Source organism: Piliocolobus tephrosceles, chromosome 8 (assembly GCF_002776525.5).
Source record: "Piliocolobus tephrosceles isolate RC106 chromosome 8, ASM277652v3, whole genome shotgun sequence".
NCBI lineage: Eukaryota > Metazoa > Chordata > Mammalia > Primates > Cercopithecidae > Piliocolobus > Piliocolobus tephrosceles.
In genome coordinates this window covers 122,487,645-122,514,919 of record NC_045441.1, presented here as the reverse complement: position 1 = coordinate 122,514,919, position 27,275 = coordinate 122,487,645, and the positions used below count along the sequence as shown (strand labels likewise).

At 38.3% G+C, this 27,275-nt stretch overlaps 1 protein-coding gene across 5 annotated transcripts in view; it reads right to left on the bottom strand.

The window, feature by feature from the left end:
- The window catches only part of EXOC4 (exocyst complex component 4), an 821,075-nt gene that overhangs the window by 743,784 nt on the left and 50,016 nt on the right, over positions 1 to 27,275 (bottom strand). For all 5 annotated transcript variants that reach the window (XM_023207825.2, XM_023207827.2, XM_026454384.1 and 2 more), the window contains exons 4-5: positions 17,886 to 18,070; positions 6,262 to 6,368 (exon numbers count right to left, since the gene is read on the bottom strand). In XM_023207825.2, coding sequence (XP_023063593.1) covers positions 6,262 to 6,368; positions 17,886 to 18,070 — 292 coding nt within the window. The remainder of the gene's footprint in view (positions 1 to 6,261; positions 6,369 to 17,885; positions 18,071 to 27,275) is intronic.

The window sequence follows — 27,275 nt, the reverse complement described above, 5'->3', positions numbered from 1 at the left end:
TGGTTCAACATACGCAAATCAATAAATGTAATCCATCACATAAACAGAACCAATGACAAAAACCACATGATTATCTCAATAGATTCAGAAAAGGCCTTCAATAAAATTAAACACCCGTTCATGTTAAAAACTCTCAAGAAACAAGGTACTGATGGAACATATCTCAAAATAATAAGAGCTATTTATGACAAACCCACAGCCAATATCATGCTGAATGGGCAAAAACTGGAAGCATTCCCTTTGAAAATCGGCACAAGACAAGGATGCCCTCTCTCACCACTCCTATTCAACATAGTGTTGGAAGTTCTGCCCAGGGCAATCAGGCAAGAGAAAGAAATCAAGGGTATTCAATTAGAAAAAGAGGAAGTCAAATTGTCTCTGTTTGCAGATGACATGACTGTATATTTATAAAACCCCACTGTCTCAGCCCAAGATCTCCTTAAGCTCATAAGCAACTTCAGCAAAGTCCCAGGATACAAAATCAATGTGCAAAAATCACAAGCATTTCTGTACACCAATAACAGACAAACAGCGAGCCAAATCATGAGTGAACTCCCATTCACAATTGCTACAAAGAGAACAAAATACTTAGGAATACAACTTACAAAGGATGTGAAGGACCTCTTCAAGGAGAACTACAAACCACTGCTCAAGGAAATAAGAGAGGACACAAACAAACGGAAAAACATTCCATGCTCATGGATAGGAAGAATCAATATCATGAAAATGGTCATACTGCCCCAAGTCATTTACAGATTCAATGCCATCCCCATCAAGCTACCATTGACTTTCTTCACAGAATTGGAAAAAAAAATTACTTTAAATTTCATATGGAACCAAAAAAGAGCCTGCATAGCCAAGACAATCCTAAGCAAAAAGAACAAAGCTGGAGGCATCACACTACCTGACTTCAAACTATACTACAAGGCTACAGTAACCAAAACAGCACGGTACTAATACCAAAACAAGATATATAGACCAATGGAACAACAGAAGGCTCAGAAATAACACCACGTATCTACAACCATCTGATCTTTCACAAATCTGACAACAACAAGCAATGGGGAAAGGATTCCCTATTTAATAAATGGTGCTGGGAAAACTGACTAGCCATATATAGAAAATTGAAACTGGATGCCTTCCTTACACCTTATACAAAAATTAACAAGGTGGATTAAAGACTTAAACATAAGACCTAAAACCATAAAAACCCTAGAATAAAACTTGGGCAATACCATTCAGGACATAGGCATGGGTAAAGACTTCATGTCTAAAACATAAAAATCAAAGGCAACAAAAGCCAAAATTGACAAATGGGATCTCATTAAACTAAAGAGCTTCTGCACAGCAAAAGAAACTTTCATCAGAGTGAACAGGCAACCTACAGAATGGGAGAAAATCTTTGCAATCTATCCATCTGACAAAGGGCTAACAACCAGAATATACAAAGAACTTAAACAAATGTACGAAAAAAAAAAAAAAACCACCCCATCAAAAAGTGGGTGAAGGATACGAGCAGACACTTCTCAAAAGAAGACATTTATGCAGCCAAAAGACCCATGAAAAAATGCTCATTGTCACTGATCATCAGAGAAATGCAAATCAAAACCACAATGAGATACCAACTCGTGCCAGTTAGAATGGTGATCATTAAAAACTCAGGAAACAACAGATGCTGGAGCAGATCTGGAGAAATAGGAATGCTTTTACATTGTTGGTGGGAGTGTAAATTAGTTCAACCATTGTGAAAGTGTGGTGACTCCTCAAGGATCTGGAGCCAAAAATACCATTTGACCCCGCAATCCCATTACTGGGTATATACCCAAAGGATTATAAATCATTTCACCATAAAGACACATGCACATATATGTTTACTGCAGCACTATTCACAATAGCAAAGACTTGGAACCAACCCAAATGCCCATCAGTGATAGACTGGATAAAGAAAATGTGGTACATATACACCATGGAATACTATGCAGCCATAAAATAGGATGGGTTCAGGTCTTCTAACACAAGAACAGAAAATCAAACACCTCATGTTCTCACTCATAAGTGGGAATTGAACAATGAGAACATATGGACACGGGAGAGGAACATCACACACCAGGGCCTGTCGGGGTGAAGGGCTAGGGGAGAGATAGCATTAGAAGAAATACCTAATGTAGATGATGGCTTGATGAGTGCAGCAAACCACCATGGCACAGGTATACCTATGTAACAAAACTACGCGTTCTGCACATGTACCCCAGAACATAAAGTATGATTTTAAAAAAATAGTCACCCATAACTCCACCTCAAAATAGGACTTGTGAAAAACGACTTGTTTAAAAGCAATCAGAATTCTCATTTAATTAATAATAACCTGAAAGTTCTCAGGAATCACCTCCAACCTTAATTTATGGTACCCCAATGGGAGAGCCATACTACCCAGGGATTCACTACCGGAACTTCCTCTATAAAAGTGTCCATTCTAATGGATTACACCCTCAATCTTACTGTTTCACAAAATGAGAGAGGAGCTTTAAGAGCCTATGTTAAATTTCCTGCTGAAAACGGCTATTACTTTCTAGGCGGACTTGCAGAGCACTTCACAAATAGACTCTTAGGACTTACAGTTTATTATTAAGAACAAGATAAAATTCCTGCTTTTTATTATAGTATATTTCATCAGTCCCATAATTTTATATGTATTTAGTAACATTTTGTGCAGTTCTCTACATAATTTACATCTTCCTCATTTATACAATTCCCTTTAATAATGTGATCCAGATTAATAGAGTCCTAAAGACTAGACTGCAATGACTGAAAAAGATTTCGCTACATAATTTGAAGAAAGTCAAATTTTTACACTTGCTCCTAAAGATAATTTAAGTCACCAAATGGGGAGTGCAGAGTGTGGTAAGCAGAATTATGGTTACCCAAAGACATCCATGTCCTAATCCCTAGAACCTGTGATTAGTCACATTGCAAAGGAGACTGCAGATGTGATTAAGGTTAAGGACTTGAGATGGGAAGATTAGCCAGAATTATCCAGGTGGAATCCATCTAATCACATGAGTCCTTAAAAAGAGGAAGGAAGCACAGAAGAGTGGGTCAGAGAGAGGCAACATGAGAAGAATGTGACCCATCGTTGCTGGTTTTGAAGATGGAGGAAGTAGACCATGAACCAAGGAATATGGTGGCCTCTAGGAGCCAGAAAGGCAAGGAAACAGGTTCCCCTAGAGCCTCCAAAAAGGAACACAGCCCTGCCAACACCTTGATTTTACTGCAATCAGATTTGTGTCAGACTTCTCACCTACAAAACTGTAAGATAATAAATGTATGTTGTTTAAGCCACTAAGTTTGCGTAAGTGGAAAATTAATACACAGAGGATACCTAGCTTGTTTTCAGCAAAACAAACTGGTTAGAAGAGCATAGTCGAACCTGGCTCTGAGCTGAAATCACAACTACTTGTCAACTGTGTAAACTTTTATCAATTATTAACTTCCCAGTGCCTCAGTTTTCTCATCTGTAAAATGGGACTGACAATAAATTGTTATAAAATTGTTGTAAAGCACTTAAGACATGGTTTCACCATATACTAGGCACTAAACACATATTAACTTTTGCTATTATTGATTTAAATCAGTAATATTTTTACCTTTTTTGGTCACGCACAAAAAAAAAAAAAAAAAAAGAAAGAAAAGAAAGAACAACATCAAGTCTTCAGAATAGCCAAGGAAATGAACCCATCTAAAAAGAAAGCTCTGGCCAGGCACAGTGGCTCATGACTGTAATCCAAACACTTTGGGAGGCCACGGTGGGCGATCACCTGAGGTCAGGAGTTTGAGACCAGCCCGGCTGACATAGTGAAACCCTGTCTCCACAGAAATTAGCAGGGCATGGTGATGCATGCCTGTAATCCCAGCTATTCAGGAGGCTGAGGCTGAGGCAGGAGAATCGCTTGAGCCCAGGAGGAGGAGGTTGCAGTGAGCCGAGATTGCACCACTGCACTCCAGCTTAGGCCACAAGAGTGAAACACCATCTCAAATAAATAAATAAATAAATAAATAAATAAATAAATAAATAAAAGGTTTATACACATCTCTACAAGCAGTCCCCATAATGCTCCTAGCCCCAGTCAACTACCAAGCAGTTCTTCAAGAGTAATTCCTAATAATACCAAAGTCAGAGTGCCACCATGAACTCCACTAGGTGATGAACGCAAACTCCAGACGCTGACAGATAAAGTGCCTATCAAAAAGTAAGGCCTATCATAGTAAAAATAACAGATGTAGCAAAATTAGCTTCTACTGAAATTTGCCATAATTGGCATATTTCAGCTTATTTTATATTTATACAACACTTATTTGCAAAGCCTGCCCTGTCATTTCTTCATAAATAATTAAATTTTTTATTTCACTTGGTCACTGACTTGGCAACATTTACATAAATTAATATAACCAGGCTAAGCAGTAATGATTCACATTATAAAAAAGCAAAGATGTAACAATTGGTAATTTCCATGAAAGGCAGAGATAAAATACAAATCAAAGGTACAAATACATTTTGTTTCATATTTCAACAGTCTACAACACCTCAGAGCAGTGTTAAAACTCAAAAGCAACATTACATCAGAAAGAGGGAGAAAACAAAACCTTTCTAGCTCCAAGAAGAGACTGGAGTACAAACTATTGTATTTATTGTATAATAAAACTAAATGTTTGCAATTTTTTAAAATTTGCCTACTAATTAAACAAAGGAAAATTTATTATCAAATTCTATACTTTCCTGTAGTTAAAATAATAAACTTCAAGATTCCACGCCTAAATAACCCTAAAATAATTTTAAGTGGCATTTTAAAGGTAGCAAAATATGCTCCAACAATATATTAAGCTCTCAAGAGAAATATTTCCAATTAGTTATACAAAATGTACTGATTGAATCCAAATTGTTTTTCTATTTTTTTCTACCTTTTCATTATTTCAAGCTCTACAGAATAAGAACTATAAGAACTAATTTTTATCTGAAAAGACAATGATAATAAACATTACAATTTTGTTAAAATGCAATGAATATTTTGGCTGCCACAAGAAGGCACCTGTGAGGCATCCCACAAAAGACATCCAGTCTTCTCCCCCAACCCAAAGTTATAATAGCAAAGAAACTCTCTGCAGAGGTCCAGAAGGTCTCCAAGCCCAGTTGAGCTGAACCCTCTGTAAAAGCAAGTCTAAGACAATCCACAAGATTCCTCTAAATCTTTACATTCAAAGTATACCCTCCTGCCCTCAACCCTAAACATAACCCCAAAATGGCTTTGTCTTGTTCAATAAGATATTGGGTATCTTCAAAGAAGAAAAAATAAGTTGGTGGGTATTTCCTCAAAGTGTGTTACAGGTATGACTATGTATGCACATGTGGATGCGTGCACATTTAGGAGTGGAGACGGCATAGGACAGAGGTCACATACTCAAAAGCTCCCAGGACCAGACATTGAATGTAATACATGAGATAACTGAGTAAAAGCTACTAGGAGTAATAAATATTATAGCACAAAGGAAAGCATATGCCCTATCAAAAAGCATTCAACTTTAGAAAAACAGTGCTGGTCACCCAAGTGTGGTGGCTCACACCTGTAACGCCAGCACTTTGGGAGGCCAGGAGTTTGAGACCAGTCTGGCCAACATGGTGAAATCCTGTCTGTACTAAAAATAAAAAAATTAGCTGGGCGTGGTGGTAGGCACCTGTTATCCCAGCTTCTTGTGAGGCCGAGGCAGGAGAATCCCTTGAACCCAGGAGGTAGAGGTTGCAGAGAGCCAAAATTGTGCCACCGCACTCCAGCCTGGGCAACAGAGCGAGATGAAAGAAAGAGGAGGGGAGAGGAGGGGGACGGAGGGAGGGAGACGAAAGAGAGGGGAGGGGAGGGAAGGGGAGGGGAGGGGAGGGGAGGGAGGCAGGGAGGGAGGGAGGGAGGGAGGGAGGGAGGGAGGAAGGAAGGGGCTGGTCCAATAAAACACAGATGCCGTTGGATTCAGCAGGCAGGCCAGGTTCAGCTGCCACTTTTCAACCCTGATAATACAACAGACCAATGAATCACTGTACATCTTATTTGCTTTGTAGGTTGCAAAGGGCTCATCACAGGTTCCAACGCACTTACCTCAGGCCCACCCAGCCCAGCCCAGCCCAACCTAGCTTAGCCCCCAAAAAGCTCCTCCAGGTCTTTGCCTAGGAACTGAGGCATACTAAAAAGCTTAGTGGCTGAAGAATTAAATACTTACCACTAGAGCTTCCAGCAGTAGAATACTGAGAGGTATCAAGGAATTTTCGAGGAGTAGGGAGGTTTGTAACATCAATCAGAGGAACAGAAGCATCTTTCACAAGGGAGCTGAAAGGGAAAAGAGCACTAGTTACCACTTTCTCCAAAACCAACTGAAGTCCTCCCACTACATGCCCCATCCTTACCACTTTTGTTTTTGTCATGAGTCCTCTTTACACTAGAACTTCAAACATCTGGATCTTCCCAGTATATTTTCAATAAAGAGGTAACTGTCACAGACAGGGGTATAAAAATGTATTGTAAGGGTTCTAAGTACTTAAATTTGTATTTTGTCATTTCATTCAAAGCTGTTTAAAAAATTGGCGTAGTGTATTCTGGATCACTGGATAACCACCTTGTAATAACACTATGCCAGGCAATTTCACTATCCTCCTTTTTATCTGTATTAAATATTAATTTATCAACAAAGAAAGATCAAATGACAACATGCCATGATACTGAATAAAGGTTTAACTAGTGTTTACATATGTTTTTCAGGCTATGGTTTTTTACATATTCCAGAAGTTTACTACATTTAGTTTTCTTCAAAAGAGACTCATAAATTTCATGATGTTGATAATCACAATTAAAATGATTTAAGGATCTCAAACAGGTTAATTCAGTATTTGATTACCCATTTCACCTTTCCTAAGAAGGCCAAGCTCCTCATCTTAATAATTAACTTTAAATAAACTAATAAACTTTAAATAAACTAATAAATCAACTTCCTTCAAAATAAACACATTAATTTTAAATCACGAAAACTATAAAAATCAAAATTTCAAATTAATTCCCATCTCAAAGTACCTGTTAAGTGCAAGAATGCAGGCAATGCCAAGCCAACTAAACTGTATGCCCTGCTCTCAAGAAATGGAAGTCTCGCCACACTATCTACAACAGAAGAGCCCCTCGGAGCCAAATCCAAGGGTAGGGAAGTCAAAGCCATAATTCTCACTTTTTAGTACTGAAATACATCATCAGGAGCACTGGCTACGGAGAGCAGGCAAAGGAAGAGCAGGGAAGAGACCAAGCCCATAGGAAAGATTTCTTCAAATGGAAGGAAGGAAGGATGTGTGCAATTGGGAACAACACCTGCCCCCATGACAGTGATATATCCCCATCTCCCCTCTACACTCCTTTTGGAACGAATGTGCTAGGTATGTGTGTATTTATAATCCAATAAAAAACGAACATGTTCTCTCAGAGAACTTTGAAAAATAAAGTTTGTTAGGTGATAATTCAGGTTCAAGTGATAATTTCGCACTGTGTTAAAGAGCGAAATTATCACTTAAGGTTTTATTCTTTTCACTGAGTGCAAATAATGTGGGAGCCACTATCCTAGGCCTTGAGGATTGCTATGACAGTCATTAACTTCTCCCTTTTCACTTACTACAAGGAACAAGGGAATCATTACTCAAACGATTCTTCAGCATCCATTATGTGCTTGGCACTGTGCTCAGTTCTGAGGATGCGAGTATGACTAAGATATGAACTAAACCAAACAGCATTATTTTCAAATGAGCTAAACCAAACAGCATATTTTTCAATTGTTAAAATTACCCACAGGCTAATGTGAAAAGTGAAGTATGAGATATTAAAGTAACAGAAAGCATTTACCAGGAATTGAACTGGCATCCTCCCAACAACTCTTTTCCACCAATATAAACCTGTAAGTTCCCAGCCTAAACTATCTTAAGAAAATCCAACAGTCCTCAAATCCAATAACTTTTCCTAATGGTTTATCTATTTATAAAATAGATAATCAATTTGTCCGTTCTTTCATGTTTTATGACTTCTTTTGTCTTCTCATTTTTTTCCACTCTGTGACGTCATCCTCTTTCACCTGCATTTTACTCACAATTAGAAAACACTTTACAGGTTCCCCTAGGCCCTGGATACAGATGCCCAAAGACACAGAGAGCTCTTTCCACCATCTTTCCATGCCACCGTAATGGTGTGCATAAATGTCCTGTCTGCTGCTTTCAAGAGCATCGACAATGCCAAAAAGAGAGGCAAACACCTGGTTCTTACTAGACCTTGTTCCAAAGTCATTGTCTGGTGTCTTCATCAACTGTGATGACAAAGTATGGGTACATGGGCGAATTTGAAATCACTGATGATCCCAGAGCTGGAAAAATTGTTGTGAACCTCACAGTGTGACCAGGTTGTTATGAACAAGTGTGATCAGCCCCAGATTTGACGTCCAACTCAAAGATCTAGAAAAATCTAGAAAAATCACAGAATAATCTGCTCCCATACCACCAGTTTGGTTTCATTGTACTGATTTCGCTCACATCATGGACCATGAAGAAGCAACACAAAAACAAACAGGCGAGAAAATCCTGGGGTTCTTCATCTAGAGATGTAACACATATTTACAAATAAAATGCTTCAATGGACAAATGAATAAAGTAAAATAAATTTTTTTTTTTTTTTTTTTTTTTGAGACAGAGTCTGGCTCGGTTCCCCACGCTGGAGGGCAGTGGCCGGATCTCAGCTCACTGCAAGCTCCGCCTTCCGGGTTTACGCCATTCTCCTGCCTCAGCCTCCCGAGTAGCTGGGACTACAGGCGCCTGCCACCTCGCCTGGCTAGTTTTTTGTATTTTTTTAGTAGAGACGGGGTTTCACCATGTTAGCCAGGATGGTCTCCATCTCCTGACCTCGTGATCCGCCCATCTCGGTCTCCCAAAGTGCTGAGGCAATAAAATTTTTTTTAATTATAAAAAAAGACACAGGTTTATGGTACTGCTACAGAGTAAAAAAACTTCAACTTTAAATGACAGGAATAATACATTGTCTAAATATTTAAATATTTCTATAACAAAGTGGAGGAATTATTTTCAAAGCATAAACAAAGGTATCAATCAGCGGAGAAATTCAGTTATATAGCTGGAATACTGTCTGCCACACCTAATGATGAAACAGTGCACACTGATATTTTTCAGTGCACATTGATATTTTTACGTGTATTTATAATAGTACATACTTCTGTGAACATAGATGTACATGCGAATCACTTTAGATTAAATCCTACAATTATTTTCTCAGTTTTAACCTAAAAACATATTTCAGTTAAATTTAGGGTGATAAACGACTTGCCATTTCAACTCTGAAAAAGATAACCTGCTGATTTTATTATCAGAGCCAGAAGGGCCCTCGAATTCCATCAATAAACTTTTAGAAAGTCAATTTACTGCAAAACTATTTTCATACACTCATCTCTCTCTCTAAAATGTTCCCTTAGGCTTCAGTTTTCTCCTTTGTGAGCACTAACCCAAAGGCAAGTAACTCTGGAAATGACTTTAGTTTTGCTCCTGCTGTTTTATGAAAGGACTTAGTCTCAAAAGTTCCAGAGAAAGGGGCACACCCACTCACTTTGTGACTATAGACATGAATGAAGCTCAGCAGAAGGTAGGCGCTATTGTAGAATATCGCATTAAATAGTATGGACCTCAGTTTGCATTTCACAACAGAGAAAAATACCTCATCACATATCAGAGATAGAGCTGAGAAGGAATTAATTAATACCTTCAAAGGGTTTTTAATCTCTCAGAGAAAGCATTTTTTGAAAACAAAAAATAAAATAAAAATTAGACTGCTCTTTTGGAAATATTGATAGTATTTTTCATTTTAAATACATGATTACAATTTTTTATTTTAAATCCATTCAGAATCATTCATAACTGAGATCAAAAGACAGCTGATATACAGTAAATCCCTGCTAGTATAAAACAGTCCCCCCAAAATTACCAATTATATATGATGACCGAATGCACTTTGCCATTTAATAGCAACATGGTAGAGGACAAAAGTATACAACAAATTAAACCAAAAACAAACAACAACAAGCACTGCCACTGTAACCTCAAGGACTTCCTGGCCATTAACCAACCATCCAACTAGTAAAGATCTGCTTCTAAATGTTAGATTTCAAAATTTCACAACATGAAAACAGTTTTTTAAGAGGGGTTAGAAGTGCTGACAGCTTATTAAACATCTACTTTTTAATTATAACATATTTCTGTTCCTTCATTTCGCAATAAATGGGTTCGACTACGTACAAAATTTACAACTGCAACTCATTTGGCTGATTTTGTGAAACTAAAAAATGACAGAGATAAGTTGAACTTTAAGTTGTAAATCGAATTAACTGACATATTCAATTCTATAACCAGAACAGCTGGCACAGTACCTGTCAAAGAGCAAGTGCTCATAAAATTTTGTTAAACCAAACTGAGCTGAGAAATATCTGTCAAAGATAATGTGCCCTTAGTAAGAAGATTTAACTAAATAATGAAACAGGAATGGCTGGCATAGTAATTCTCAATAGTTCTAAGATCTGGTGGAACACTCAGAAAGAATAATGAATGATTTAGAGGGTATAAAAGTAAAAATGAGCCATTGTTTCAAATGACAGACCAAAGGTGAAGACATGGTAACAGAAAATAAAGTGAAGCTAAAAATTTAAAATCTAAGCAAAGAGGGGGAAAAAAAACAACAAAAACTGAACGATAGAAAACCAACATATGTGAACAGAAAAAAAAAATCTTTAAAAGACAAAATAGGGAACAAATACAATGGAGTCAAGAACGTTCTTTACATGCCCAGAGACAAATATGGACACCAAATTTTCTCTTCCATGAGCTAGAGGATGTCCCAGGATGGCTGAGGAAGCAAGGTTAAACCAAGTATTAATCCAAGAGATCATGCAATAAATAAAAGAATTACTTTTAAACAACTTTTTAATTTTATCTGATTATAAAGGTGTAAATTCTTTCTAGAAAATATAAAAAAAAAAATAATCCATTCACATCATTTTGGTATATTGCCTTCCAAAACATTTTACAGAAAGGAGCATCAAGGCCAAGCACAGTGATATGCCTGTTACTTAGGAGGCTGAGGTGCAAGGATTGCTTGAAAAAAAATTTAAAAATGAGTCTCTGTCTCTCCATCCACCCCCAACATCGCACACCACAAAAATGGCACACATGCTCCTTTTTCAACATTCTTTGATCATCATCCTGCATAGTTTTGAATTCTAGTTTTTCTCTTCAAGCATATAGCCTAAGCATTTTCCCATTTCATTTTTAAAAATCTTCAAAAGGATCATCAGTAATTATATTATTTTTTTAAAACACGCTCATGATGTATACAGGAAATAAAAGCATTTCTACTTCCCTATTCCCCACCTCACATTTCCATTTCTCACAAGTAATTTCTTTTGTCAGTGTTTTGACATTATCTGTCTGGACATTTTCTATACACATACAAATATTTATACCAACATATAAAGTATACATATTTAAGTTTCTATCCTTTCAGTCTTTCACAAATAGGTTCGTACTATCTATGCTATTTTTCAATTTGCTTTTGGGACCCAAAAATGCACCTTAGAAACCTTTCCACATCAGCACATAGAGACCATTATCATTCAAGTTCTATAATTACATGGTATCAATATACCATACTCCTCTTGATGAACATTTAAGCTGCATATTTTTGTTGTTCTTACCAACAATGTCACAATGAATATCTTGTTACATATATTTTTATGAACTGGTACTGTTTTTGTAGGATGTAGACCTAGAAACAAAATTCCCTGGACAAAGAATATGCAAATTTATTCTCCAAAAAGGCATACTGGTTATTCCACCATCAAGAGAAAGGTATGCATTTCCGCCATCTTTGCCATCAAAACATGCGATCAATGTCTTTGAACAAAAAATTGCATTTAACTTTTCAAAAGTATATTTCTCTGACTACTCATGCTATTGAACAATCTTATGTTTATTAGCCATTTGCATTTTTAATCTATGAACAGTCTATATCCCTTTTTACTAAGCTTACAAATATCTGCATGCTTTAGATATTAAAGCGTTATATGACATACATATATTTTCTCAGAGTGTAGTTTATCCTCTGACTCCGTTTTACTAAAGGTAAGTTTTGGGTTTTTAAATGGCTAAACCATTTAATATATTTATTTATGTCTTCTGATATGCTTGGAAAAGGCTCCTCCACACATATCCTTCTATAAGTTTTTCTAATGCTAATACAGTGTTATGTGATTTTTACATCTGGCTGAATTATTTGTACATAAGAGGTAGGCATCTAAATTTATTTTCTTCAAATCAACAGTCAATTGTCTGAACACTATATAATAAATAGCCTTCATTACCCCCAGTTGACTTGCACTATTGTTCAAAAATACCAAAGTCCATAGATCCTGGGGTCTATTTCTCAACTCTACTTTGTCTCACCCATCTGATTTTCTATTTGCACGTCTATACTGTTTTCTTTTTTTAAAAATTTTTGTTTCTGCATGTCTGTACTGTTTTGACTAAAACAGTTTTACAATATGCTTTGATATCATATAAGAAATGCCCCCCTCATAACCTCCCTTCACAATTCTTGTAAACAATTCTTACGCATGTATTCATCCATGTGAACTTTAGATTTCATTTGACAGTTTCAAAATTTTCAACTGGAATTTACTGGAACTGACATCTTCATGAGCTAAGAACAAGGACAGTCTCACCATTTATTTGTTTCATTCCCTCCAAATAAAATATTTCTTATTTTTTGTATGTGAGCATGTACCTTTCTTTCATTTGTCAATTCTACTACCTATTTTCTACTTTGAAAATGTCTAGTAGCCTTTATACGTTAAGTGCCTTCATGTGATCTCGTTTGTTTTCTCCCGCAGTAGAAATCTGTTGGGTGTTTGTTTTGGCTACCAAACATCTGAACAGTCCATCCCCACTGACTGCATCAAAGCAAAAAGAAGGCCCCACTTCCTACTATGGAAGCTGAAGGAGGCCAGGCATTACCAGGCTCAGCAAACTGGATGCTTGAATCCAGAACTTTGAATCTTGAAGAGATAAAGGAAAGATGCAGGGACATTTAGAGATCATTTACAGAAGAGTTTAAAATCCAGCTACTATGGGCAGGGTGCCAGCAAAAATAGCAACCCAAACAGACCCTTCCTGTGGCTTGTCTAAGACTGTGTGTGCTCAGCTGCTTTTAATCTCCGTTGGTTCCTACTGGGTTTAGAGTCTGATTATACAGACTTCCCATAGATTCCGTGAACAACCTGATAACTTTCCAATAAATTCTTTTCCTATTTTAGTTACCCAGACTGATTTCCTCTATTTGCAATCAAGAATCTTGGCATATAGTGAAACCATTTAACCATTTTTTGTTTTTCTCTCATCAACAGAGGACCTTGAAGGACACAATGTTATTCTAGGACCTTCTGTACGTCATTTCACTTAAAGTTACAGCTTCATTTCACTTAAAGTCACAGTTTCCAAGTACCTATTGAGAGCATTAAGTGAGAATTTACTGTGCAGGCAGATTCAGGGTTCAGTACTATCTGCAGTTTCAGGTACCTACGGTGGGTCTTGGAACATATCCCCTGCTGACAAAGGAGGGCTGCAGTACAATATCCTTTGTAATACAGAACATTTTTATTTGTCTTCTCTATTGATTTTTAAATATAAAAATCTTTAAATACACATATCTAGATCAATAAAAACAAAATTAAACATTTTCTCTAATTATTAAAGTCCAAAACAAAACTTCACCCTCATCTTAAGCAAGAATTCAGCATTCCTTTCTCCTAACTATCCAAATTTCCTAGTCACTATTAACTGAGTAAAAAGTGATATAAATTCTGTTTACTATTAGAGAGTGCTCCTTGACTATATAGACTTTTGTTTGTTTGTTTGTTTTGTTTGTTTTTTGTTCTGTCACCCAGGCTGGAATACAGTGGCATAATCTCAGCTCAATGCAACCTCCACTTCCTGGGTTCAAGTGATTCTCCTGCCTCAGCCTCCTGAGTAGCTGGGACGACAGGCACGTGCCACCATGCCTGGCTAACTTATATTTTTAGTAGAGATGGGGTTTTACCATGTTGACCAGGCTGGTCTCAAACTCCTGACCTCAAGTGATCCTCCCGCCTTGGACTCCCAAAGTTTATTACAGGCATGAGCCATCACGCCTGGCCGACCTTTTTTTCAACAATGGTTTTTAGTTGATATTCTCAATCTTGCAAAAATATATTTTTCAGTTACTTACAAATATACATGTACATATTTAATGGTACGTGGCCCTCAAAGTTGTTTCAAATTACCTACAACTTTATTGTTCTCTGGTGGTAATTTTGACGTATGTCTTACAGTTTACCTCTGAGAATTTTGCTCAGAAAAAGAATACTCATGTTTTTTTATTATAAATTCATATCTGAGAATGTCTCTCTATCACCTACACATATCAATGTCCCCTTGGCTGGGTAGAGAAGTCTTTGATCCCAACTCTTCTCCATTCAGCTTTATAGACTTTGTTCTATTATCTTCTGGCGTTAGTATTCAGCAAATACTGGTGAGCCTGATTTTTGCTCCTTTCTGTGTAACTGAACTGGTTTTAAGTGTATAAAAAGAAGACCAAATAATAGTGGTCTGAGTAAAACAAAACTTCCTCTCATGTTAAAGAAGTACCCCATCCAGGCCTAGAAAAGAGGTTCAAGGTGATCATGGAGTTTCGGATGTGGCTTCTATCCTCAAGGTCACCTTGTGTCTAGGATGGCTTGATGGCACCAATCTATGTCCCAGATAGAAAGTAAAGAAAGGCAAATGAGGGGTAAAAGAGGAGCATACCAGTTTAATTGGTATCTTTGAAAAATTAATGACCTCCCCATTCAACAGCTTGCAAACTGAAGTCCCACTAATCTCCCTCTAGCTATATGGGAAGACGGAAAATGCAGCCTTTTAGCTGGGCCAATAGCCACCAGGAATTAAACAAAGACTGTCATTAAAAATGAAGGGAAGAATGGACATTGGGTGGGCAAATTATTTCGATCACTTCAGATCACATAATATTTCTTCCTGGTGCTTATAAAATTTGTTTCTGAAAATCATAAAAATTTCCAGATTATATCAAAGAGTAACTTTTTTTATTAAGTTTTTTTTATTAACTTTACCTTAAATTCTTTCAACTTGCAGACTTGTTTTTCTGTTTAAATGGGTTTCTTTATTTATACTCTAATTATTGCTTCTGATCCCCTGAGTTCACTCCCGCTGCCATAATAAAGTAACACAGACTAGATAGCTTAGACAACAGAAATTTACTTTCTCACAGTTCTGCAGGCTGGAAGTCTGTGATCAAGGTGTGGGCGTGGTTTCTTCTGAGATCTCTCTGCTTTGCTTGTAGGTGACCATCTTCTCCCTGTGTCTTCACATGGTCTTCCCTCCAAGTGTGTCAAATTTCCTTTTTGTAAGGACATCAGTCCTACTGGATTAGGGCCCACACTAATGACCTCATTTCAACTTAGTCACTTCCTAAAACACCCTATTTCCAAATACAGTCATATTCTGAGGTACTGGGGATTAGGATTTCAATATATGAATTTTAGGGAGAATATAATTCAGCCCCAAACACTATCATTTTAGTGTGATCCTCTGGAAACCCTAAAATCACTGGATCGGCCACTGTTCATCTTCCATATTTATCATCTTCCTTTTGGCATCTTGTCTTTTTCATCATGAGAAAAGTTTTCCCTCCACATCAGTGATTCAGATCTTCTCTTTAAAGTTTTAAAGACTTAAATTTCCCTACTTCATTTTGGTTTCCTTACATGTTTTTCATGTTTTAGTTAGCTCTGTTAGCATCTCTCCTCACTCTGTTCTTGTAACTCCTGGTTACTGTTTTCATATAAGCTATGCGCCTGCTGCATACAACCACAAAATCTCAATAATGTTCAACAATAAGCATATATTTTGGTGGTTGGTTGATGCAGACTAGGCAGGTCTGCTGATCTTCAGTCAGTTCCATGTGTCTCTCGCCCTTCTCCTGGGACCAACAGCAAGACGATGGCAGAAGCACGAGAGGCCACACTCAACAGCATAAGCATGTTTGAAGCCCCTGCTTGTGTCATGTACCCTAATGATGGGAAAAGCCAAAGCCCCAAAACCAAAAGGTAGGAAATACTCCTCTCCCACTAAAGTAGAGGGGAAAGGAGTGCTTATTCTGAATAGTCTACTACATCGTGTTTCTTGTATTTTTTGAGAAACTTTGAGCTTAAGTCTCTTAAATGTTTCTTGCTTGTTTTACATAATTTTTTTTTAAATAAGTGTTCTTCCTCTGAGACCTCAAAATAATGCTCATTTTCCCTTATAATATAGAATATTTTCACAGGACTCATAGTGATTTTATTACTTAACCTTGTATGGGAAGAAATCTCTTCAGATCTTCTATTTATCACCAGGCATTGTAGAAAGAATTCCTTAGCACTTCCCCTACCCACCACTTCACTCTCTGCTGAGGTACTGACAGATACCGTACTCAGAGCTAGCCTTGAAGTTATGTGTCAGGTACATATCAAATCTGTATGCCTGGCAGAAGTATTTCTAGTGCCCATCTGCTGAAAAGAGGTAGAAACTTCTCTTTCTCTGTCAGGATCTCTGATTAAACTGAAGCATCACACGCAAATTTGGCATTTTTTGTTCAAACAGGGTAAGAAAGACTTCATTCCCAGTGTGCACTGATTCCAGTACTCTTCTTGTCTATATCTGAATGAAAAAGCATCAACATGTATATTTCAGTAGACAGTGCTAAAATGCCCTCTGAAAAGATCTATTCTAAAGAAATGTTGGAAGGACATGTACTATGCACAGCTATCTAACATGTTAAAACTCCAATGTTTTATCATCTTAAGATCTAGTCTTATTCCCTACCAGGCCTCTACTAACCTAATGAATTTCTTGAGACTACCCAGGCCATTAAATATAGGGCTATGCTACAACCAACCAAGGAATAAAAGTGTTCTCTCTGAACCTTTCCTTAACTATTCCAGAAAAAGGACAACCTAAAGCTGAACATAACCCTAAGTAACAAAGAATCTTATTCAATCAATACATCTATATTTCTTTTTGTCATTTTTTTTTAAGAGACAAGGTCTCTCTCTCTGTCACCCAGGCTAGAGTACAGTGGAGAAATCATAGCTCACTGCAGCTCAAACTCCTGGGCTCAAGCCATCCTCTCATCTCAGCCTCTGGAGTAGCTAGGATTACAGGTGCACACCACTATATCCAGCTAATTTTGGCCTTTTTTTTTTGTAGAGACAGGGTCTTGCTCTGTTGTCCAGGCTGGTCTTGAACTCCTGGGCACTAGCGATCCTTCCACCTTGGCCTTTCAAAGTGCTGGGATTACAAGCGTAAGCCACTGCACCCAGCCAATATATCCACATTTCTTAATCAGGCTGACTTCACAGTCCAATTTAAGAATTTTTCAACTTCCTTCTGAGACGTACCAATGTCTCTGATCCAGAATATGAGACCCACAGTAAATTACTCTTATATATCCTCACAGAAAAGGACCATAATGAATGTAGAATGAATGAATGAACAAACTTCAAATGTCAGCCTCTCAGAACATGGAGTATTTGCTATTATAAAACCATCCTGAAGTTTCAGAGACAGTACATTAAAGGAAAAATAAAATAAACGACAACAACATTCTGGAAAACAAAAAATATTCCTTCTAATCCTACACTGCCACAAGACACTTATAGCAAAGAGCGTCTTTAACCTCATTTTCCCCTTTTCCTTGTTACGCTGCACAACTCGGCTAGTCGATTTGATGTACAGGTGCCGGTGTAGTTCATCTATGAGAACCAAATGGAGGTTCATCTTCTTGCTGTGAAGCTCTAGTCGAAGGTCACTCAGTCCTTCCACCTGGAGCAGGGGGCCCTCCAAAGACTCAACTGCTGACACCTGAAAAGAAAAAAAAAGAAAGAAATTAAGTACAACTTAATAACCTGGCAATATTATAAATAAGAAAGATATCTTAAAAAGATACTAACAAAAGGGAGCTTACGAGAACTTTATCAACATATCCAAGACTTTGCAGAGTATAATGTGGCTAGGGGAGAGTTTTTCTCACCTTAGATAATGATAAAACAGTCTTGACAAAGATAAACATGAAAGCATACACAGCACCACAGCAAACTATTTATGCCCACACACGCCCATCAATGGACACATGTAAAGAGACCTCCCTATTTAAATGATACTATCATTCACATTCTCATAGGAATCCCATGTACTAATGGTTTAATCAACTTTTACTCAAAGTTAGCTTTTTTAAACTAAGGCTTTAAAAAAAGCACACTATATAAATGTTTTAAAAAGAACTTGTTCTCACAGCAATCATGACTCTTTATGCTTACCAAGAATTGGGCTCTCTCTCACTCTTTTACAAATACACATCACACAGAGGTAAATACATTTTTTTATATGAATGCTACAAGTGGACAATAGTAGTCATCACCTCTCCTTGTCCTGATTCAGTTTAACAGAAGAAATGGGAAATGAACGGTGACTGGAAGACATAACATAAAGAGGAAGATACTCCTGGTGTGAAGGGGTTTGGGAGATTTTCAAGGCAAAAGGACTGGATAAATCAAACTGGTATAGGAATGCCTACAATAAATGGAGAACATGAAGGCTTCAAGGAACCTAGAGCAACCAACTCACTTTGAAATGCAAAGTGACATCTGCAAAGAGAAAAAAAAAAGACAGCATGCATGATATGATCCTATTTATTCATGTACATAAAATTATGTTTGTTTTTATGTATAAAGATCTTGTATCTTTTCAAAGAAAAAAACTTAAAGAACATACTCTAGGTGCTATTCTTTGAGAGAAAATAGAAATGACAGGATGAGCTTAGAGGGAAAGAACACAAGTGAGCTCCCTCAGGGATGAAATGCTATGTGTGTTATTCCCTGCATAGGTTATACTAAATATTCATAATAGGTACAGATAAAGGAAATAACTAATGATACTTCAGGGTAAAACCCTTAAATGTAATTCTGGATACAAACACGCTCCTAAAGAATGAACCATTTACACTAAAACAATAGGTAATTAAAGCCATGAAACACATTGGTGATCAAAAATGTTGATCACACATCTACAGCATTCTAAGGAGTCATTTAGGAGTTTGTGGACAGTGAAGAAAGAAATCTTTGTAGCTGCCCAATATAAACCAGCCTGAAATGGTAAAGAAAATGTGATGGCTTACCCACAACCACATCACTTGTTTTGTGATGTGCTATATATAATCAAATGTCAGTAGCAAATAAGTTTCCTTAAGTTAACTAAGAAAGAATCAAGGAATGTAAGAGTGACAAGCCCTGGGCCAGCTCTGCCCTCTGAAGCCTACCAGTTCATTTTCACGCTGACTTGCAACTGCCCCTGCTATGAGAGCCCCTGGGCCCAGAGCAAGCTGCCAGCAATTCCAAACGGAAAGGCAGCCTCACAAAATGACCAGTGTCCCCAAGGAGGAAAAAACAACAACAAATTCATTTACACTTATGCCCTAAAATGGATTTTAACTCGGGTCTCTAGCAGAGAAAAGAGGATGCATTAACCTCCAGTGACACTGAGATCCAGAAAACGAAAAATAATTTGGTAAACCACTGGCCCATCATGTAGCCTTATCCCTTAAGGTAATTAAATCCAGCTGAGATATTTAAGCTTAAAAACCACCCACTGCACATCCACACTTGATTTGTTTGTAGGAATTTACATGAAGATTTTTAACCCAAACAGTACATGGTCCAAATACAGAATTTTATGACAAGTGTCAACTTTCAAAGCCACCTAATTAAATTAAAAGTAAAAATTCAGGTACAACACTTAGCACAGTGCCTGGCACCTCCTCAATGCTTACTGAAATTATTTTAAGAGTACCTATTTATTCCATGAGTAAAGAAACCTCAGAGGGTATTCCCAACATGTTTTAGTGAAGCAATTTCAGTAAGTGTTCCTTCCTTCTTTGAGCCATTGTAACCATTTAAATGACAAACTTTGAATATATTTCCTTGACCCAAAATACAAGTAAAATTAACATATATATTATCAAAGGTAGTCTCAGAACTTCAAAAATTTGAAAACCTTACCACAAAAGAGAAAAGAGAATAGTGTCTTATTTCTATAAGAAAACACTGTTTTATTTTCTGGTCTTCACTTATTAATAGTCTATTTATAAAGCTATAATTATGGAAGCTGGACAAGGCCACTATCTTCCCTTACTCTAACCATAAGAAGTGGTACTCAAACCAATTTAAAGAAAATAGTTGTCAATGTAACATTTGCTCTCTAGAATATATATTTAGAAACCTAACATTTACCTTTTTCTGTTTTTATGAGACGGAGTCACCCTGTCGCCGATGCTGGAATGCAGTGGCGCAATCTCAGCTCACTGTAACCTCCGCCTCCAGGGTTCAAGCAATTCTCCTGCCTCAGCCTCCCGAGTAGCTGGGATTACAGAAGCCTGACACCATGCCGAACTAATTTTTTGTATCTTTAGTAGAGACAGAGTTTCACCATGTTGAACAGACTGGTCTCAAACTCCTGACCTCATGATCCACCCACCTCAGCCTCCCAAAGTGCTGGGATTACAGGCATGAGCCACTGCGCCCAGCCCTAACATTTATCTTATCTGGTTTTAAGGAGTTTGAAACATAAAGTTCACCCACAAAGGAACAGTTGGTGAGGTAGCAGTCAACCCAACAGACTACCACCTCTGACCTGACTGTCAATTCTGTTGTGCTGGGGAGGTGCAGTTTCCAGGTATTTACTAAGACTTGAGATTTACTAGAAATAATAATAATCTGTATTTAGGAATGTGCATAATTAATAATAAAAAGATTGTTTTAATATATGGGAAGTGGTCATTGTATAAATTACTGCACTTTTCCAAATGTAATGACTGCAGAGTACCTTTGAAATAACACACTGATGAAAGATTAACAGAAATTTAAGAGATGCAGTTGGATTAATGTAGACAGCAACAAAATAATTTCACAGGGTAGCTACTATAAGAAATTATTTAAAAAGGGGGGACGGTTCTAAGATGGCCGAATAGGAACAGCTCCAGGCTACAACTCTCAGCATGAGTGACACAGAAGATGGGGGATTTCTGCATTTCCAACTGAGGTACCGGGTACATCTCACTAGGGCGTGTCGGACGATGGATGCAGGACAGTGGGTGCAGCCTACAGAGCGAGAGCCAAAGCAGGGCAAGGCATCACCTCACCTAGGAAGTGCAAAGGATAAGGGAATTCCGTTCCCTAGCCAAGGGACACCATGACACACAGCACCTGGAAAATCGGGTCACCTCCACCCTAATACTGCATTTTTCCAAGGATCTTAGCAAACGGCACACCAGGAGATTATATCCGGGTCCTGGCTTGGAGGGTCTCACGCCCACGGGGCCTCCCTCATTGCTAGCACAGCAGTCTGAGATCTAACTACAAGGGGGCAGCTAGGCTGGGGGAGGGGCACCCGCCATTGCAGAGGCTTGAGTAGGTAAACAAAGCAGCCAGGAAGCTCAAACTGGGTGGAGCCCACCTCAGCTCAAGGAGGCCTGCCTGCCTCTGTAGACTCCACCTCTGGGGACAGGGCATAGCCGAACAAAAGGCAGCAGAAACCTCTGCAGATTTAAGTGTCCCTGTCTGACAGCTTTTAAGACAGTAGTGGTTCTCCCAGTACAGAGTTTGAGATATGAGAACCAACAGACTGCCTCCTCAAATGGGTCCCTGACTGCCAAGTAGCCAAACCAGGAGGCACTCCCCAGTGAGGCAGACTGACACCTCACATGGCCAGGTACCCCTCTGAGACGAAGCTTCCAGAGGAACGATCAGGCAGCAACATTTCCTGTTCAGCAACATTCGCTCTTCTGCAGCCTCTGCTGCTGATACCCAGGCAAACAGGGTCTGGAGTGGACCTCCAGCAAACTCCAACAGACCTGCAGCTGAAGGTCCTGACTGTTAGAAGGAAAACTAACAAACAGAAAGGACATTCACACCAAAAGCCCATCCATACATCACCATCACCAAAGACCAAAGGTAGTTAAAATCACAAAGATGGGGAAAAAACAGAGCAGAAAAGCTGAAAATTCTAAAATCCAGAGCACCTCTCCCCCTCCAAAGGAACGCAGCTCCTCGCCAGCAAGGGAACAAAGCTGAATGGAGCATGACTTTGATGAGTTGAGAGAAGAAGGCTTCAGACCATCAAACTTCTCCAAGCTAAAGGAACAAGTTCGAACCCATTGCAAAGAAGCTAAAAACCTTGAAAAAAGATTAGACAAATGGCTAACTAGAATAACCAGTGTAGAGAACTCCTTAAATGACCTGATAGAGCTGAAAACCATGGCACAAGAACTATGTGACAAATGCACAAGCTTCCGTAACCGATTCGATCAACTGGAAGAAAGGGTATCAGTGATGGAAGATCTAATGAATGAAATGAAGCAAGAAGAGAAGCTTAGAGAAAAAAGAGTAAAAAGAAACAAACAAAGCCTCCAAGAAATATGGTACTATGTGAAAAGACCAAATCTATATCTGATTGGTGTACCTGAAAGTGAAGGGGAGAATGGAACCAAGTTGGAAAACACTCTGCAGGATATTATCCAGGAGAACTTCCCCAACCTAGCAAGGCAGGCCAACATTCAAATTCAGGAAATACAGAGAGCACCACAAAGAGATTCCTCGAGAAGAACAACTCCAAGACACATAATTGTCAGATTCACTAAAGTTGACATGAAGGAAAAAATGTTAAGGGCAGCCAGAGAGAAAGGTTGGGTAACCCACAAAGGGAAGCCCATCAGACTAACAGCACATCTCTGGGAAGAAGCTCTACAAGCCAGAAGAGACTGGGTGCCAATATTCAACATTCTTAAAGAAAATAATTTACAACCCAGAATTTCATATCCAACCAAACTATGTTTCATAAGTGAAGCAGAAATAAAATCCTTTACAGACAAGCAAATGCTGAGAGATTTTGTCACCACCAGGACTGCCCTACAAGAGCTCCTGAAGGAAGCACTAAACATGGAAAGGAACAACCAGTACCAGCCACTGCAAAAATATGCCAAAACGTAAAGACCATCAATGCTAGGAAGAAATTGCATCAACTAATGAGCAAAATAACCAGCTAACATCATAATGACAGGATCAAATTCACACATAACAATGTTAACCATAAATGTAAATGGCTTAAATGCTCCAATTAAAAGACACAGACTGGAAAACTGGATAAAGAATCAAGACCCATCATGGCGCTGTATTCAGGAGACTCATCTCACATGCAGAGATACACGTAGGCTCAAAACAAAGGGATGGAGGAAGATCTACCAAGCAAATGGAAAACAAAAAAAAGGCAGGGGTTGCAATCCTAGTCTCTGACAAAACAAACTTTAAACCAACAAAGATCAAAAGAGACAAAGAAGGCCATTACATAATGGTAAAGGGATTAATTCAACAAGAAGAGCTAACTATCCTAAATATATAGGCACCCAATACAGGAGCACCCAGATTCATAAAGCAAGTCCCTAGAGACCTACATAGAGACTTAGACTCCCACACAATAATGGGAGACTTTAACACCCCACTGTCAACAGTAGACAGATCAAGGAGACAGGAAGTTAACAAGGATATCCAGGAATTGAAGTCAGCTCTGCACCAAGGGACCTAATAGACATCTAAAGAACTCTCCATGCCAAATCATCAGAATACACATTCTTCTCAGCACCACATCGCACTTATTCCAAAATTGGCCACATAGCTGGAAGTAAAGCACTCCTCAGCAAAGGTAAAAGACAGAAATTATAACAAACTGTCTCTCAGATCACAGCAGAATCAAACTAGAACTCAGGATTAAGAAACTCACTCAAAACCGCTCAACTACATGGAGACTGAATAACCTGCTCCTGAATGACTGCTGGGTACATAACGAAATGAAGGCAGAAATAAAGATGTTCCTTGAAACCAATGAAAACAAAGATACAACATACCAGAATCTCTAGGACACGACACATTTAAAGTAGTGTGTAGAGGGAAATTTATAGCACTAAATGCCCACAAGAGAAAGCAGGAAAGATCTAAAATTGACACCATAACATCACAATTAAAAGAACTAGAGAAGCAAAAGGAACACATTCAAAAGCTAGCAGAAGGCAAGAAATAACAGATCAGAGCAGAAATGAAGGAGATAGAGACACAAAAAACCCTTCAAAAAAATCAATGAATCCAGGAGCTGGTTTTTTGAAAAGATCAACAAAATTGATACACCACTAGCAAGACTAATAAAGAAAAAAAAGAGAGAAGAATCAAATAGACGCAATGAAAAATGAAAAAGGGGACCCCACAGAAATACAAACTACCATCAGAGAATACTATAAACACCTCTATGCAAATAAACTAGAAAACCTAGAAGAAACGGATAAATTCCTGGACACTTAACACTCTCCCAAGACTAAACCAGGAAGAAGTTGAATCCCTGAATAGACCAATAATAGGCTATGAAATTGAGGCAATAATTAGTAGCTTACCAACCAAAAAAAGTTCAGGACCAGACGGATTCACAGCCGAATTCTACCAGAGGTAAAAACAGGAGCTGGTACCATTCCTTCTGAAACTATTCCAATCAACAGAAAAAGAGGGAATCCTCTCTAACTCATTTTATGAGGCCAGCATCATCCTGATACCAAAGCCTGACAGAGACACAACAAAAAAAGAGAATTTTAGACCAATATCCCTGATGAACATTGATGCAAAAATCCTCAATAAAACACTAGCAAACCGAATCCAGCAGCATATCAAAAAGCTTATCCACCACGATCAAGTGGGCTTCATCCCTGGGATGCAAGGCTGGTTCAACATACGCAAATCAATAAATGTAATCCAGCATATAAACAGAACCAAAGACAAAAACCACATGATTATCTCAATAGATGCAGAAAAGGCCTTTGACAAAATTCAATGGCCCTTCATGCTAAAAACTCTCAATAAATTAGGTATTGATGGGATGTATCTCAAAATAATAAGAGCTATTTATGAAAAATCCACAGCCAATATCCTACTGAATGGGCAAAAACTGGAAGCATTCCCTTTGAAACCTGGCACAAGACAGGGATGCCCTCTCTCACCACTCCTATTCAACATAGTGTTGCAAGTTCTGGCCAGGGCACTCAGGCAGGAGAAAGAAATAAAGGGTATTCAATTAGGAAAAGAGGAAGTCAAACTGTCCCTGTGTACAGATGAGAGGACTGTATATCTAGAAAACCCTACCATCTCAGCCCAAAATCGCCTTAAGCTGATAAGCAACTTCAGCAAAGTCTCAGGATAGAAAATCAATGTGCAAAACTCACAAGCATTCTTATACACCAGTAACAGACAAACGGAGAGCCAAGTCATGAGTGAACTTCCATTCACAATTGCTTCAAAGAGAATAAAATACCTAGGAATCCAATTTACAAGGGATGTGAAGGACCTCTTCAAGGAGAACTACAAACCACTGCTCAATGAAATAAAAAGAGGACATAAACAAATGGAAGAACATTCCATGCCCATGGATAAGAAGAATCAGTATCGTGAAAATGGCCATACTGCCCAAGGTAATTTATAGATTCAATGCCATCCCTATCAAGCTTCCAACCCCAATGACTTTCTTCACAGAACTGGAAAAAACTACTTTAAAGTTCATATGGAACCAAAACAGAGCTCACATTGCCAAGTCAATCCTAAGCCAAAACAACAAAGCTGGAGGCATCACGCTACCTGACTTCAAATTATACTACAAGGCTACAGTAACCAAAACAGCACAGTACTGGTAACAAAACAGAGATACAGACCAATGGAACAGAACAGAGCCCTCAGAAATAATACCACACACCTACAACCATCTGATCTTTAAAAAACCTGACAAAAACAAGAAATGGGGAAAGGATTCCCTATTTAATAAATGGTGCTGGGAAAACTGGCTAGCCATATGTAGAAAGCTGAAACTGGATCCCTTCCTTACACCTTATATGAAAATTAATTCAAGATGGATTAGAGACTTAAATGTTAGACCTAAAACCATAAAAACCCTAGAAGAAAACCTAGGCAATACCATTCAGGACATAGGCATGGGCAAGGACTTCATGTCTAAAACACCAAAAGCAATGGCAACAAAAGCCAAAATTGACAAATGAGATCTAATTAAAGAGCTTCTGCACAGCAAAAGAAACTACCATCAGAGTGAACAGGCAACCTACAGAATGGGAGAAAATTTTTGCAATCTACTCATCTGACTAAGAGCTAATATCCATAACCTACAAAGAACTCAAACAAATGTACAAGAAAAAAACAAACAACCCCATCCAAAAGTGGGCAAAGGATATGAACAGACACTTCTCAAAAGAAGACATTTATGCAGCCGACAGACACACGAAAAAATGCTCGTGACTCATCATCAGAGAAATGCAAATCAAAACCATCTCACACCAGTTAGAATGGTGATCATTAAACAGTCAGGAAACAACAGATGCTGGAGAGGATGTGGAGAAACAGGAACACTTCTACACCGTTGGTGGGACTGTAAACTAGTTCAACCATTGTAGAAGACAGTGTGGCAACTCCTCAAGGATCTAGAACTAGAAATACCATTTGACCCAGCCATCCCATTACTGGGGATATACCCAAAGGATTATATAAATCATGCTGCTATAAAGACACATGCGCACGTATGTTTATTGCAGCACTATTCACAATAGCAAAGACTTGGAACCAACCCAAATGTCCATCGATGACAGACTGGATTAAGAAAATGGTGGCACATATACACCATGGAATACTATGCAGCCACAAAAAAGGATGAGTTCATGTCCTTTGTAGGGAAATGGATGAAGCTGGAAGCCATCTTCTCAGCAAACTATCACAAGAACAGAAAACCAAACACCGCATATTCTCACTCACAGGTGGGAACTGAACAATGAGAACACTTGGACACAGGAAGGGGAACCATCACACACCAGAGCCTGTTGTGGGGTGGGGGCAGGGGGGAGGGAGAGCATTAGGTGATATACCTAATGTAAATGACGAGTTAATGGGTGCAGCACACCAACATGGCACATGTATACATATGTAAC